We start from the raw sequence: 15,024 nt of genomic DNA, 5'->3' as shown, positions 1-15,024 counted from the left end.
AGACACAATGGAACCAGCTCCCCGTAGACCCACAAAATTCATCACCGCCCCTCTGGACAAGCAATTTCTGACCAAGGGTGTTCCCATTGATGCTATGGTGGTAGCAGCGGCCACTAAAAAGGAGTTGGCTGAAACTTCTTCGCCTGTCCATCCCCCTAATAAGGAATCTAGGACGATGGACAGATATGGGAAGCAGATGTTTTCCTCAGCGACCTTTTCCATGAGGTCTCTGAACTATTTGTGCCATTTTACCCACCTTCAAAGGGATCTCCTTAAAGAGTTAGGAGATACCCTTCAAGATCCATCAGCTGCGGGGGCTCAGGCTAAGATTGCCTCCCAGCTGGCGACTCTAAATTCTGTAGTAAACTCCTCCATGCGGCTCATCTCTTATGCAGCCAATGGAGCGAGTAGGGCTGCAGGCACAGGTGTGACTTTGAGGAGACACGCTTGGATGCGGTTATGCAACTTTGCGGAACCCTTTAAGACGTCTTTCACCAACACCCCCTTTGATAGTTCTGCTCTGTTTGGACCACAGGTGAAGGATACCCTTACCAGGTGTGAGCAGGAAGGCAAGACTCTCTCTGCCGTTGGAGTCCATTTTTCCACTCCTTCAAGACCGTATCCCAAGGGTCAGAAGAGTGGGAAGATGTGGTTCCGGAAATCCCAGGGAGCCGTGCCTGACACACGTGGAGAGTTCCCCTCCAGGGGCAGAGGAGGGAACAACAATAGATCCCCGCCCTAGGGGCAGAGGGGGTCCGCCAAATTAGGGCCAAAGAGAATCCTTCTCTGACAGGACCTTCCAGCATCCCTGAAGTGCTGCCCGGCTGTCCACCTTCGGAGGCAGTCGGGGGAAGATTATCGCTGTACCCAGAAGCCTGGCAAAGTATAACAAAAGACAAATGGGTATTTTCTATCATATCCGAAGGCTACAAAATCCCCTTCTTTTGCACTCCCTACATTCCCAACAAATCCCTTCCAGATGTTCCACCCAATCTAAGGGATCAAGCAGTTCAAGAAATTTCAAAACTGCTAAGAAAAGTAGCCATCCAGTTAGTCCCAGCAGACCAACAAGGATCCGGAATTTACTCAAGGTTCTTTTTGCTACCAAAAAAGACAGGGGATTGGAGACCCATTCTGGATCTCAGCAGACTAAACAGGTCTGTTCAAGGAACGAAGTTCTGTATGGTCATGCTACAGTCCATTTTGCCCTTTCTGGGTCAGGACAATTGGATGTGCTCCATAGATCTTCAGGATGCGTATTACCATATCAAAATGCACAGGCACTCCAGAAGATTCCTCCGCTTCCGGCTGGGAGCCAGTGATTATCAGTTCAGAGCGCTGCCCTTTGATCTCACCACAGCCCCCAGGGTGTTCACCAAATGTTTGGCAGTAGTCACTGCTCACTTGAGACGTCAAGGATTCCAGGTATTTCCACATTTAGATGACTGGCTCCTTACTGCAACCACCAGGCATCACCTGCTGCTAGCCAGAGACTACACCATCCAAACGTGCTCCACTCTAGGCATCAAAATAAATTTTGAAAAGTCTGCATTGTCTCCTTGTCAATCTATCACCTTTATAGGCGCAAACTTAAACACAAAGGACATGTCAGCGACTCTACCAGTAAACATAGTGTTAGCCATTCGACGACATGTACAGGTCTTATTAGGATGCAAAAAGATTCAGGCCAGATTTGTCCTAAAAACATTGGGTTTCATGGCAGCGGCTATAATACTAGTCCCCCTCGCACGCTTTCATATGAGGATTCTTCAGTGGATGCTGTTCACACAATGGTCTTTCCAGCAACTCCCGATGTCTCACAGGATAATGATCACACAGTCATGCAAAAACCAACTTGTTTGATGGATGGTTTCCCCATCATTACACCAGGGCAGACCATTCGTTCTTCCTCCCCCAGTAGCCAACGGTGACCACGGACGCCTCACTGATCAGGTGGGGGGGGGGCATATTAAGGGCAGAACAGTCCAAGGCACCTGGCAGCCTCATGAGTACCATCTGCATATCAGTGTCTTGGAGATGAGAGCCGTGGTTTTAGCATTGCAAGCTCTTCAGAACTCTCTTCCCACCGGGACCATTGCAATTCAAACAGACAATATGTCAGTGGTATGGTACATCAACAAGCAGGGCGGAACGAAGTCATACCCCTTATGTCGAGAAGCACTCAGACTTTGGCAGTGGGCGATCTCTTCCCAATGGTTTCTGATAGCAGCGCACATCCCTGGGAAGTCCAACGTTATAGCAGACAAGCTGAGCAGAGCAATTCTCATGCCTCATGAGTGGTCTCTCAATCAGACTGTGGCGGACAGAATCTTCCGCAAATGGGGTCAGCCTTTCTGCGACCTTTTTGCCACCTCCTTCAACAGCAAGTGCGACAATTTTTTCTCTCTCCTACCTCTTCCCGGACACCTCCCCAGAGACGCTCTAGTTCACGATTGGCCCCAGGGACTTCTTTATGCATTCCCTCCATTCCCCCTGATTCCCAAACTAATTCAGAAAGCTACCACACTGGGATGCAAGATGATCCTCATTGCCCCTTACTGGCCTTGACAAATTTGGTTCCCCTTCCTGCATCATCACCTTCTGGAGCAGCCCTGGACCCTGGACCCAATTCCAGATGATCTGATCCATCAGTCGGGTGGGCTGCACCAATCTCTTCAATCTCTCCAGCTCACTGCTTGGTTTCTCCACTTCCGACTTTAGCCAGGCTTCCCAACATCTCCCATTTGGTGCGTGAAATCATCTTATCCTCGCATAGGTTGACCACTAAAAAGACTTATGCTAGTAAGTGGAAACGTTTTTCCTTATGGGCAGAGAACAGAATTATAGTTCCCTTCTCAGCCCCTGTGCACCATATTTTAGATTTTCTAGCAGAACTTTTTCGAACTGGATTCTCTTCTGTCACGATTAGAGTTCAGCTAGCTGCAATTTCAAACTTTCATACGGGCCTATCTGATTCAAGCATCACGTCCCATAAGCTTTGTAAAGCCTTTCTGAAGGGGATCACTCTACTCAGGCCCCCAGTAAGAGATCCCCTGCCTCCGTGGGATCTGAATTTGATTTTAGCTTCCCTGATACTGCCCCCCTTTGAACCGGCAGCTTCTTGTTCCTTGAAGTTTCTTTCTTGGAAAACCCTTCTTTTGGTTGCAGTTACGTCGGCCAGAAGAGGTTTTGAACTTCAGGCTCATTGTGTTCGTCCTCCTTACCTAGTTTTTCACAATGATAGAGTTTCTCTTCGGACTAATCCTTCCTTTCTCCCAAAGGTTAGTTCTGATTGTAATTTGAATCAGTCCATTGAACTGCCCGTTTTCTTTCCAAATTATTCCAGCAAGGCAGAATACAAATTACATCAGTTGGGCATCCATAGACAATTACGCTTTTACTTGCTTAGAACCAAGCAATTCAGAAAATCAGACCAGTTGTTCCTGTCTTACGCTGAAGGAAAACAAGGCATGCCAGTGTCAAAAGTCACCTTATCTAGGTGGTTGTCTTCTACTATTACCTTTATATGTCAGTTGAGAAATAAAGACCTTCCTGCTAAACCCAAAGGTCACTCCACCAGAGCTTTAGCTACTTCTGTGGCTTTTCAGGCTAGATTGCCAATGGAAATTATTTGTGCGGCAGCTACCTGGGCTAATCCACATACCTTCATTTCACATTATAAGCTGGATATGGCCTCCAGGAGCAGAGCTGATTTTGGTTCCACTGTTCTGAAGAGTCTGTTCCGATGAGCCACCCAGGATTGAGGTGCTAGGGACGCTGTCCCAACCAGCAAGAATGAAGGTGAGAAGAAGACAACTAACATGGAACGTTATGGTAGATACATAACTTCTTATTATCACTCCATTCACAGGTTTTTTTCATCACAAACATGTCTGCTACCTTTACATAGTTAATGACGTCAAAGAGACCCAAAAACACTGAGAAAATGGAACAAAGGCATTTGTGTATTTCCCGGATGAAGTGTCTTTCCCTGCCTACATACACAAATTAGAAACACCACTTGTTGTGTACAGATATTTCTTGTAAGTGTTTCTTGCTTGATACTTGAAAGTAAATTCCTTTGCCTCAGATGAATCTATTCTGCCTGGCTGCCAGTTAAATAACTGATTCCCCACTGTTGTTCTTTGCATGAGGTGAATCTTTTTTGCTTGTTACACAGTTAACTGAATCCCCAGGATGTAGGTGGCCTTTATTCTTTGTAATTTATATTCTACCTACAAAGGGTAGTTTAAAGATAAGGCTGGCTTCATGCCTGTCATTCGCCAAAATTCCAAGGTAACATTCCATGCATGTAAAGTGAATTAAACAAAACAAAATAGAAGTAAGCAGGGAGGATTACAGATTGCACTGTCTCAGAAATGCAGAGAAAGCTGTGAAACATTTTAATGCATTAAATATCCAGAGGGGAACATGCACATTCATGTCACTGAGATGCAAATTGGTCATGAAACCTGCTCTGAGGACTGATTTTGTTGTACCATTTCCTTTGGTTAAAGTGTAGTGTAACTGACCTGTAGAATTACACAAAGATATAAGTGATCCTGTTGAAACAATCTCTTATTAATTTTCTGCATATTATGTTTTTTTTTTTTTTGCAGTTATTACATCATCCACTTGAGTTCAAGACAAATTGTTTAGATCATGAGAACATAAAGTTTATCACCTTAAACATAGAGTATCCTCCTTGGAATTCCACAAATATACAAAAAGGAGCATGCAATAATCTGAAGGCCATTAAGGACTCAACAGGCCTAATAAATGAATCTTGTGCAGAGGTCTTAGCAGTACGTCACCTAGGGTACACATGCCAAGAAATAAAAAATGCTTCTCTCAAAAGTGAAGCCACAGAGAACAATAGTATATGCAATACTGAGTGCAGTCACCCTCAAAATATTGCAGATGAAGATTCGCTTGACTATGGAATCGTTCTACGACCTTCTGAGGCTTACTCTATCCATGGACAAGAGCCCCGGGACAGTAAGGAAAATGAGCTGTCTGCAAAAGGTAATACCTGTGAGGTTATTTCACTTAAAACCCTAAATAATATACAAGCATCACCAATAAACCAAGGACTTCAGAATGAATCTGCAAAGCTGCATTTCAGCCCAAAGAAATGGGATATTCAGATGAGGATGGAGCCAAAAAATCGTCCGCATGATGGAAACTTGGCTTTTGAGGAAGAGCAGCAGCTTACAGTGGTAGCACAGGAAACAAATATTATAGACTGGGACCCTCATTCTCGTATGCTGCACATTCCTTCCTTATCAACCGTAACAAATGATGCTTATAATAAAGAAGATGATGAAGACAGTGAGAGGCTTGACTCTGAACAAGATTCTCAGGTGGGACTTTTATCTAAAGTATATATGAAGCAGACATCAGAAGAACCATCAGAAGATGAAGAAATCTGTCTCATAAAATTTAAAGAAGACTGGGGACTGCGCATACAATTGGAAGAATAGAACACCTCTGTGAAGATTATTCCTTGCTGGCAAAATTACTAAGAAATTCACTATGATGACTAATCCAGCCTGATTACTGTTGTGATTTTTTCCATTGGTGAGCCTGCCCTGCCTTGCCTTTTACTGCTTTTAGCAATCATTATATATATATATATATATATATATATATATATATATATATATATATATATATATATATGAGACAAAGAAAATTACTGGAGAGATGCCATCACTGTTACTGTTAATTATGAGTGTAGTGTGGAAATGAGGTATCATCCCTGATGCAGCAGAAATGGTATCTCATTCTTTGCACCTCACTGTGGTTTTGCTGTTAGATAGCAGAAACATAGGACGTTGTACTTGATCTGGCTAAGAGTATAAGGTTGCAACAGTAGTACTGCAAAGCATTTTGTCATAAATTTTGTATGATGCTTTATGGCTGCCTTATCCGTTTTAGCAACCCTGGATATGAAGGACGTATGGTTACATTTTAAAAGTACAGAACACAGTTTGGCACACACTGTTAATTAATAATCATGGGGATTCTTTCCTTCATACTTCGTCATTCTACAATAATTTTTATAGAGAACAGACCATTGTTGTTTCATGGCTAAGGTTGCTCTCAGATCCTATTTTCTGATCTGTGCCAACAAAATGATATTCATATTGCCTACAGATAACACACCTACATTTTTCAAGACTAAATCTCAAATATAACTTTTGTAGTGTGGTACCAAAGCCTTAATATTGTATTGTATATAGCAAATTGGTTTTCTGGCAGGCTTTGCTGCTTTCCTTGGTAATCCAGTTTTTTATAAATCTTTCAAGTGAAGTACAGTGTGTACTTCCTTTGAGAAGAAATGTGCATCTACCCTTTCTATAGCCTGTACCTGTACTATCAAGACGGAACTTTCCTGCATGAATGAAATTAAAATAAAAGGTGGAGCAGTCTCATCCATAGCAGTCAAAGTGTATGCAGATTTCCCTGTTAGAACAATACCAGGTAGAAAGTGTAACGTGGATGCTTCCACAGAGCTTCTTATTTCAAAGGAAAAACACGCATGACAGTAGGTCTTTTGAAACGGGAATGTCAATTAATGCAACTCTGATAAGCTGCACTTAATATGTGAATTGCAGTTGCTTTGGCCTTAAATGTGAACATGTTCCTTTACCATCTTCTGCAATGAAAAAAAAAAGTCTTTAATGTTAACATGGAAATGGCTAATGGCTTTACAAGACTTAAGCAGCAATATTTTTCTGGCTCTGTACCATAATTAAATTCCTTGCAGGTTAATACTCATTGTCAACCATTAGGATAGTATTGGAATTTCAGAAGAAATGCCATTGCAGTGCACTGCTTTGCTGAGTAAGTTTGCACGATTATAATTCTTACTTTGAAAGCCTGTTGTTTTCTAAAATATGACATGCCACTGCCATAAGTGGACACAGGTGTGTACATCAAGAAAACCTAAAACCTCATTCCTTGCTGTTGTACAAGCAAACAACTTCAGGCCAGTTCACTTTTCTAGTTTTGTACAGCAACTGATATCGGGACACATTTGTCTCAACAGAGTTATATTTTTACAGGAATTTTTTTTTAATAAAGTGAATAATGGCCCTGCATATTTACATCTGTACAGAAAAACCATAATTTAAAACCAGAAATAAATTATATCTTTGTGTAATGGAATTTATATGCATGCATATGTGAAACTGTCAATGAGCTGGTCTGCTGGTATAGTGGGCATTTCCAGTTCTTCCTAGTTTTACATGAGCAAACAATGGCTCACATTTCTGATAATATATCGTAATACTAAGTTTAGCTTTCAAAAGCAATCTTTTCAGACTATAACTTGTTGGAAATGTGTGTAATAGAAGAAAAATAACTCAAAGCATTTGACTTTATGTTATGTTTGTTTGTGAGTGATAGTGTTCAACATACACTTAGTTGATGAAGCAGTAGAACTTTATATTTTTCCTCAGTTTTATCAAGACAGAGCAAGGACCCCTTCAGTCCTCATCATGTACGTATTATAATGCTGCAAGTTGTAATCCAGTTAAAATAGTCTTAATTCACAGCTTCCAGCATATTTATTTATAAGACTTATGCACAGACATTTTATGCACCAAAAAGTTTCCCAGTGCGAAGTGCCCTATGGTCATATTCACCAGAAGGAAGTACCATGAAGGAATACACATTTAAAAAGGGCATGGATACTGTATTACCAAATAATATGATTGTTTTCTTCTGAATTATTATATTATTTCTTCAAGATTTATGTTCCTATGTATGTAATTTTAGGGGGTAAATGGCTGTTATGAAAGAACTTTAGGCAGGGCTTTAATTAACTGCAAAGTATATGTACAGTGTGGCCAAACTTGCATCTTCTGTAAAATATTTTTTATTACAAGTCATTAAGAGTGCTTGCATAGTGTTCTTATGTTTATTTTTGTATAAATTGATTTAATAAAGGTGGCAGTGTTTTATGTGTGACATGTTCTTTTAGATTTTTTAAAGAAATTTTTCTTTTTAATTGGATATTATCACTGTCATTGAGTCTGGGTCTCATTTCACACTGTTTTTTATGGTTATCTTCATGTTGAGCTATACTTTTTGTTATTTTTGTTATTTATACTCTGTAGAATTTGGTGATGTAGCTATTTCTTTGGGTCTGAATAGTAATGCAGTTAGCACATTTATGACTTTGCAGAGCAAGGGTACCATATGGACCATAACTGCACCTTTTACTGTCCTCAAGATGTTTCAACCACTATTAATATCATGGCCATCAAGATGGTGAAGCAGAGGTACCAGAAAGTGCAAAAGTATTTTATTAATTGTAGTATTAATCCTAACCTTAACTGCTGTAGCTATGAGTTTCATTAGTTGGACAAACTACATTTCCATTCCTGCATTGCACAGTTACTTCTATAAACACTGCACTTCAGGAACCTTGCTTTTCAAACTAAAATTATAGATTAACTCCATGGTTTTGACTGTCTATTTGGTCCATTTACGGTTATGGAAGCCTGGGTTTAATATCTATTCAGACAGATATACTGTGTTTTTTCTTGCAGTCATCCATGTTGGTATGGGTTGTTTGATTCCTTTATTTAAAACTTGATGCAGGCTTTTTTTACATCTCGGATTCAATCAATATAGAATGGATCTGCTGAAATGATAGTTTAATTTCACAGGTAATATATAGAGCTTTTGTGCATGTGTGCATTGTGCCACATGCTCTCTCCACATGTTCACATATGGCTGCTAGATGTCTGAGCAGTTTCTGACTTTAACTGTCATTTACATAATTGTGACTGTTTAACAGATAATTTGAGTGATGGTGCAGAAGAGATTGTTGATTTTATAAGCATGTTGCAAGATGAGTTGTGATGAGAAATGTTAGGGTTGCATCAACTAAGTATATATAGCTTTAGATACTTTCCAGACTTTGTTTAATTTGAATATATCTTGCAGATGTAAATGTGGAACATAAATGCATTGCAAATTAGATGTTTGTATTGCAGTTAGATTTAAGCCTTAAAGGAAAGAACAAAGACCTGCTTTGGTAAGTTGTAGATCCTGTAGAGTTTAAATATGTTTCTTCATTGAAAACATTTTTACCATGGCACTAGGCATTTTTGTACATTGTGCATACCTTGGTAATGTTTTTTATGACTTTATTTTCACTTTAGACATAAGCACACATGTATTAACAAAAAAGAAAAAAACACCGTAATGTTTTTTCTCATGAATTATACATTGCATACACGTTTATTTTTCTCTTTATAACAACTGATGTGAAGTTGCCCTATTTCGCCTTCATTCTTTACTGATGGGTTCGGAACCAATCCTCTGTTCTGACTCGGCCGTTTATACAAGCTTGAGGTCTTCAACTAGCTCATGGCTTATTCCCTATCCCATGATGCTCTAGTGCCTTCCCCAGATCTCGTTTGCCGCTGAAACAAATTGGGTGACTTTACTAGCTCTGGCTAAGTTGAATGCATTTTTCTTCTGCTTTTTTGTACTATCATTAAAAATAGTGACTTAGATTAGTAGTGTCTGGTGTGAAAATTCTTAGAGTGCATAGTTAAGTTAGTTTGTAGTACTAGTTAGTGATTTCTGGTCATTTTGTATCCAGGCCTACATTCTCCCTATCCCGTTAGTCAAGTAGTATTACTTCGTTTTGCATTGACAGTTGATAGAACTTGTTAAAAACTTACTTTAAAAACATTTTACTTGGGTTAGCTTTCCTATCACTTCAAGATTGCCTTTCTCTGTGTGCTTGCAGTGTGACTGTCACTTCGGTCAAACAGTTGCAATTTGTATAATTTAGAGGTGAGCTGTTTGTTGTAAAATTTGCTCTTTATTGTAGCACCAAAGCCCGTTTAAGTTAGGGGGCTTTTTTCTTCCTTTTCGTGTGTGATTCTTAGTAGTTTAAAATACTATAGTTCAAAATTTTTATTACAGCAGAGCTCGTTTTAGTTAGAGGGCTTTTTCTTCTTCTGTGTTGCCAAAAAAAAAAAAAAAAGGTTTTATTGTTAAGGTATAGACTGAGATTCTTGTAGTGTACCTCTTTTTCGGTTCTTAATTGTGGATATTTTTGCATATTTACTTCCAGCTCATTCAAACTAGAGAGCTGCAGGGACTGTATTGACAGAACTATATTGTTGTCTTTTCAACTGTTATAATGTCCAAGGCTAAAGAAGGTAAACCTTCTGGTTTCAAAAAGTGCCCAAAATGTAACTAGAAGATGTCAATCACATATGGACACACAGACTGCATTTATCTTACAGGAGTCATGTGCCATATGCCACTCCTTCAGCTCCAGGGTACTTCATGAGAGGAAAATAAAATTGATATTAAGAGGTTTGGTTAAATCTTCCTTTACAGAAGGCCTAGAACAGGGTCAAGGTTTCCATAAAAAGTCAACTTCTCCTACATCTGACAAGACCAAAAGTGCAAAAAGATTATCCTCTTCTACCTCAGAAGGACCAGAGCCATTAAAGAAAGCACCAAGAATGTCTCCCAACAGTTTCCAAACCTATTGGTTCCGAGGAACCGTCTGCCTTGGCTCCACTGGTTTTCGGAGACGGTTTTGCAAGTTAGGAGGTGGTTACAGCATCCCAGCTCCATCATCTCAATCCTCTAAAAGTCTCACTGATTTGGATGTGGATCGTGTGGTGCAGAGACTATTGAGGATACTGGCTCTGGCAAAACTTTTGTCAGAACCAACCCAGAGGGCCTTGGATCCAACCAGCCCTCTCCTTTCTATTTAGATTCCTCCTCCGACCCGAGCTGCGAGATTGGAGCAGGAATGCACAGACCCGATTGTGGTGGAACCGTTGAAGCAAAGACCTGCTCCAGGATCTTCGACCCTGACTGCTCCAACTACCTCGGTGCCATCCGAGGGGTCTAGGAGCCAACATTCATTGGTTGGGTCTGGGGAGAAGAGTTGAGTTGTGATTTCTTCGGATCTGATCCTTCCTCTCGGGGCCTCGGCGCATGTGAGTTTGGCTCCTACCTCTGCTTCAGAGCCTACCCCTGTTGTACGGGGGGACCTTCCGGTTCTTCAGAGCAGAGGGTTTCCTTGGATCATGGGTGGGCGGCTTTCGAAGCTATGAGGAGAGCACTGTCCTCAGAGGCAGCCCCACATTCGGGTCCAACGATTCCACCCCATAGGGCACCAGTGTCCATTTCTGCACAACCGATTCCACACAGGTGTAGAGACCTAGAGCCTCAGGATGCCCCAGTGGGTGAACTCTGCTCTTTCACAACCTCTCCAGAATACCCTTCCAAAGAGGTCCCCCAGAAGAGAGCATGCAAGAGGAAGCATTTGGACTCCCCACAGGAGTCAGTCACGTCAGACACAGACCTCTCTGATTCAGAAGGGTCTCCACCGTCACCCTCTGAGGATGTCTCCTTTGCTGACATCCTAGAGTTCCTTAAAAAGAGAGGCGGCTGGAAACCCATCACCCTTTCTGATGAGGAGTCTGTTTACCTGAAGGCTTTTGGGTCTCAACCTTCCACCACTTGGGTGTCTTCGCCTTTCGATGAGCTTTTGGAATTAGTTTGTCAGAAGGTGTGGGAGTCTCCACACAGTAGAACCCGTCCCTAGGAGGCCAAATAAATTTATCACTTGCCCTGAAGATAAAACTTTTTTGAAGAAAGGTATCCCAGTAGATGCTATGGTGGTGGTGGCAGCCACCAAGAAGGAGTTGTCGGAAACTTCCACTTCTGTTCATCCTCCGAATAAAGATTCATGCACGATGGACATATATGGAAAGCGCATGTTTTCTTCAGTGACCTTTACTGTCAGGTGTGTGAACTATCTAACCCACCTCACTAGATTGCAAAGAGATCTCCTTAAGGAGCTTGGAGATATTCTTCAGGGTTCAGTAGCTGAGGAGATAGCAGATAAGGTATCTTCCCAGCTCTCCACCCTTAATTCCGTAGTGAACTCATCGATGAAGCAAGTTTCTTATGCAGCTGATGGAGCGAGTAGGTCAGCAGGTTCAGGAATTGCCATTAGGAGACATTCCTAGATGCACTTGTATAATTTTGTGGAATCCTTGAAGTCATCCTTTATTAACACCCCTTTCGATGGCTCATCTCTGTTCAGGCCTAAAGTCAAAGAGACACATACCAGGTGTGAACAGGAAGGAAAAACTATCTCTGCCATTGGAGTCCATTTTTCCACCCCTTGTAGACCCTATCCACAGGGTCAAAAGGGGGGAAAGATGTGGTTTTGGAAATCCCAGACAGCTTTTCAAGACACGTGGTGAACCTTACTCCAGGAGCAGAGGAGGAGGTAATAACGGAAGTCGCCAGCCTCGCAGCGGGGGGGGGGGGGTCTGCAGAATCAGGGTGACTGAGAATTCTTCTTCGGTAAGCCCTCTTAGTGCTCCTGAAAGGAGGCCTGCCTGCCCCACTCTGGAGGCAGTCGGGGGTCACTTATCTTTGTACCCAGATGCCAGGCTAAAAATGACAAAAGACAAATAGGTACAAAGCATCATATCCAGAGGCTACTCAATACCCTTTTCCATACCACCCCCACAAAGCAAAAGGATCCCGGATATTCCACCCAGTCACAGGGATCAAGAAACCATAGAAATTTAGAACTTGCTAGAAAAGAGAGTCATCCAGTCAGTCCCCGCAGACCGAATAGGATCTGAGACCTAGTCAAAGTTCTTCTTGGTTCCAAAGAAAATGGGATGGGAGACCGATTTTTAGATCTCAGCAGACTGAACAAATCAGTAAAAAATACAAAGTTCCAGATGGTCACACTGCAGTCGATACTTCCCTTCCTAGAAAAAAAACAATCGGATGTGCTGTTTAGACTTCCATGATGAATACTACTACATAAAAATGGACAGGCCATCCAGGAGTTATTTGCGCTTTCGGCTGAGAGCCAGTCACTACCAGTTTCAAGCTCTGCCCTTTGGCCTCACTACAGCCCCCATAGTGTTCACCAAATGTATGGCAGTGGCCACGGCTCACCTGAGGCATTCAGGATTCCGAGTGTTTCCATACCTAGATGACTGGCTCCTAACCTCCACCATGAAGCATCTACTAATACTAGCAAGAGACACCACCTTACAGCTCTTTGCCCATTTAGAGATTACTATGAACTTTGAAAAATCTGCCTTATTGCCATCTCAACATATCAGTTTTAAAGGCGCAGATTTAGACCCTACTACAATGACGGTAAAGCTTCTAATAGAAAGGATACAGACCCTTCGAGCACAAGTGTTGGATCTCCTGTGCAAAATAAAAACTCAAGCAAGGGAAGTTCTGAAAGTACTGGGCACGATGGCAGCAGCAATCAGTGTAGTTCCTCTAGCTTGAATGCACATGAGAATTTACACAGTGGTCCATGTAGGAACTCCCAATGTCTCAGCAAATAATACTGATGGAATCTTGCAAGAAAGACCTACGTTGGCTTCACTCAGACCAAGTGACATTAGGCCGACCTTCGTTTTTCCCAGCTCCACTAACCACGGTGACCACGGATGCTTCCATATAGGGTGGAGAGGCATTAGCAGGAAAGAAAAACCCAAAGCATGTGGCAGACTCATGAGGCCCACTTCCATTTCAATATCCATGAGATGACAGCGGTACTTCTAGCATTGCAAGCATTTCAGGACTCTCTTCCATTAGGAACAATTACAATCCAGACAGACAACATGTCCACTGTATGGTATATAAGCAAACAGGGAGGAACCAAATCTTATCCCCTTTGTTGAGAGGTCCTAAGAGTATAGCAGTGGGCAACGTCCTCCCAGAGCTTTCTGATAGCAATGTACATTCCGTGGAAATCCAACTTAATAGCGGACAAACTATTGATGTCCCAGGAGTGATCCCGCGAGTTAGAAGTAGCAGAAATGAGTTTCTGAAAATGGGGCCAGCCTTGCTGCAATCTCTTTGCCACGCCCATGAACACAAAATGCAGCAGCTACTTTGCCCTAATTCCCCCACCGGGGAAACCACCAAGGGATGTACTAGTCCATGATTGCCCCCCCCCCCGAGTCTCCTCTACACTTCCCCCTTTTCCATTGATATCCAAAGTTCTTCAGAAAGCCAGCCCATTGATAAGGACCTTGATACTAATAGCTCCTTACTGGCCTCGTCAAATTTGTTTCCTCTTTTTGCAGCCTCATCTTCAGGTTTATATTACGTTATCGAATGTCAATTTGTTTGAAAACATAAATATTGAACCTAATTTGCCAACTATTACTATACCGAAGGGTCAAAATATAAATTTTCAGAAAGTCGAACTGCCATAGTTGGCCCACTTCGCAGCCCGTGAGTTACTGAAATTAAGTAGTAAGTGGTGCGACGGTTAGCATTGTCGCCTCACAGCAAGAGGTTCTCCCGTTCAATTCTCGGCTGGAGTGCCTTCTGTGTGGATTCTGCATGTCCCCACAATCAAATGATGTCTAAAGACATGCAGGTAGGTGTGTGTGTGAATGGGTGTGCCATCTTTGAAGGTTGGGCATTGAGCTGACAACTCGGCACTGTAAAAATCAACTGCCAGTCATTAGCGGACCGGAGTTCCGCTGTGACGACCCCTAACTGGGATAAGCCGAAAGACATACATACATACATACATACGTGACATAGGACACTATCTTAATACACCCAACTGAAATGTAAATAGCATATGAACAAAAAAACTTCACAGTGTACTAAATCAAGAATCCACGTGTGCAACATAAACTACATTTCTAACGTATAGAAACAAATTCCCTATCGTATTTACCATAATGGTCAAAATTGAAAAAAAAAAGATATAGTAAACAAAGTATATACATTAAATGGTGTGTTCATGTAGCGGATTTACATATCTACACCTTCAGAAGCATTGCTTCAGAATTTAAAAACTCTACTGCCGAATACTCTGACCTTTTCTCCAAAACTACTTGCATTCTGTACTGTCTTTCCATAGTTTTCTTCTTTTTGGGTGACTGAGGATATCCTGCCTTTAGTTGTAGTCTTGTTTCATTAACCCTATTCTATTCTTAGTAAAATGTCAAGAAC

At 41.7% G+C, this 15,024-nt stretch overlaps 1 protein-coding gene across 1 annotated transcript in view; it reads left to right on the top strand.

Annotated features, from left to right (window-relative positions):
- The window catches only part of LOC122806225 (interleukin-20 receptor subunit alpha-like), a 764,186-nt gene extending 756,209 nt beyond the window's left edge, over positions 1–7,977 (top strand). The window contains exon 7 of the mRNA XM_044076474.1: positions 4,620–7,977. Coding sequence (XP_043932409.1) covers positions 4,620–5,483 — 864 coding nt within the window. The 3' untranslated portion in view covers positions 5,484–7,977. The remainder of the gene's footprint in view (positions 1–4,619) is intronic.
- Positions 7,978–15,024: the final 7,047 nt, after the last annotated feature.

Source organism: Protopterus annectens, chromosome 1.part1 (assembly GCF_019279795.1).
Source record: "Protopterus annectens isolate FY-2018-M chromosome 1.part1, PAN1.0, whole genome shotgun sequence".
Classification (NCBI taxonomy): domain Eukaryota; kingdom Metazoa; phylum Chordata; order Ceratodontiformes; family Protopteridae; genus Protopterus; species Protopterus annectens.
This window is presented reverse-complemented; position numbering and strand designations above follow the sequence as displayed.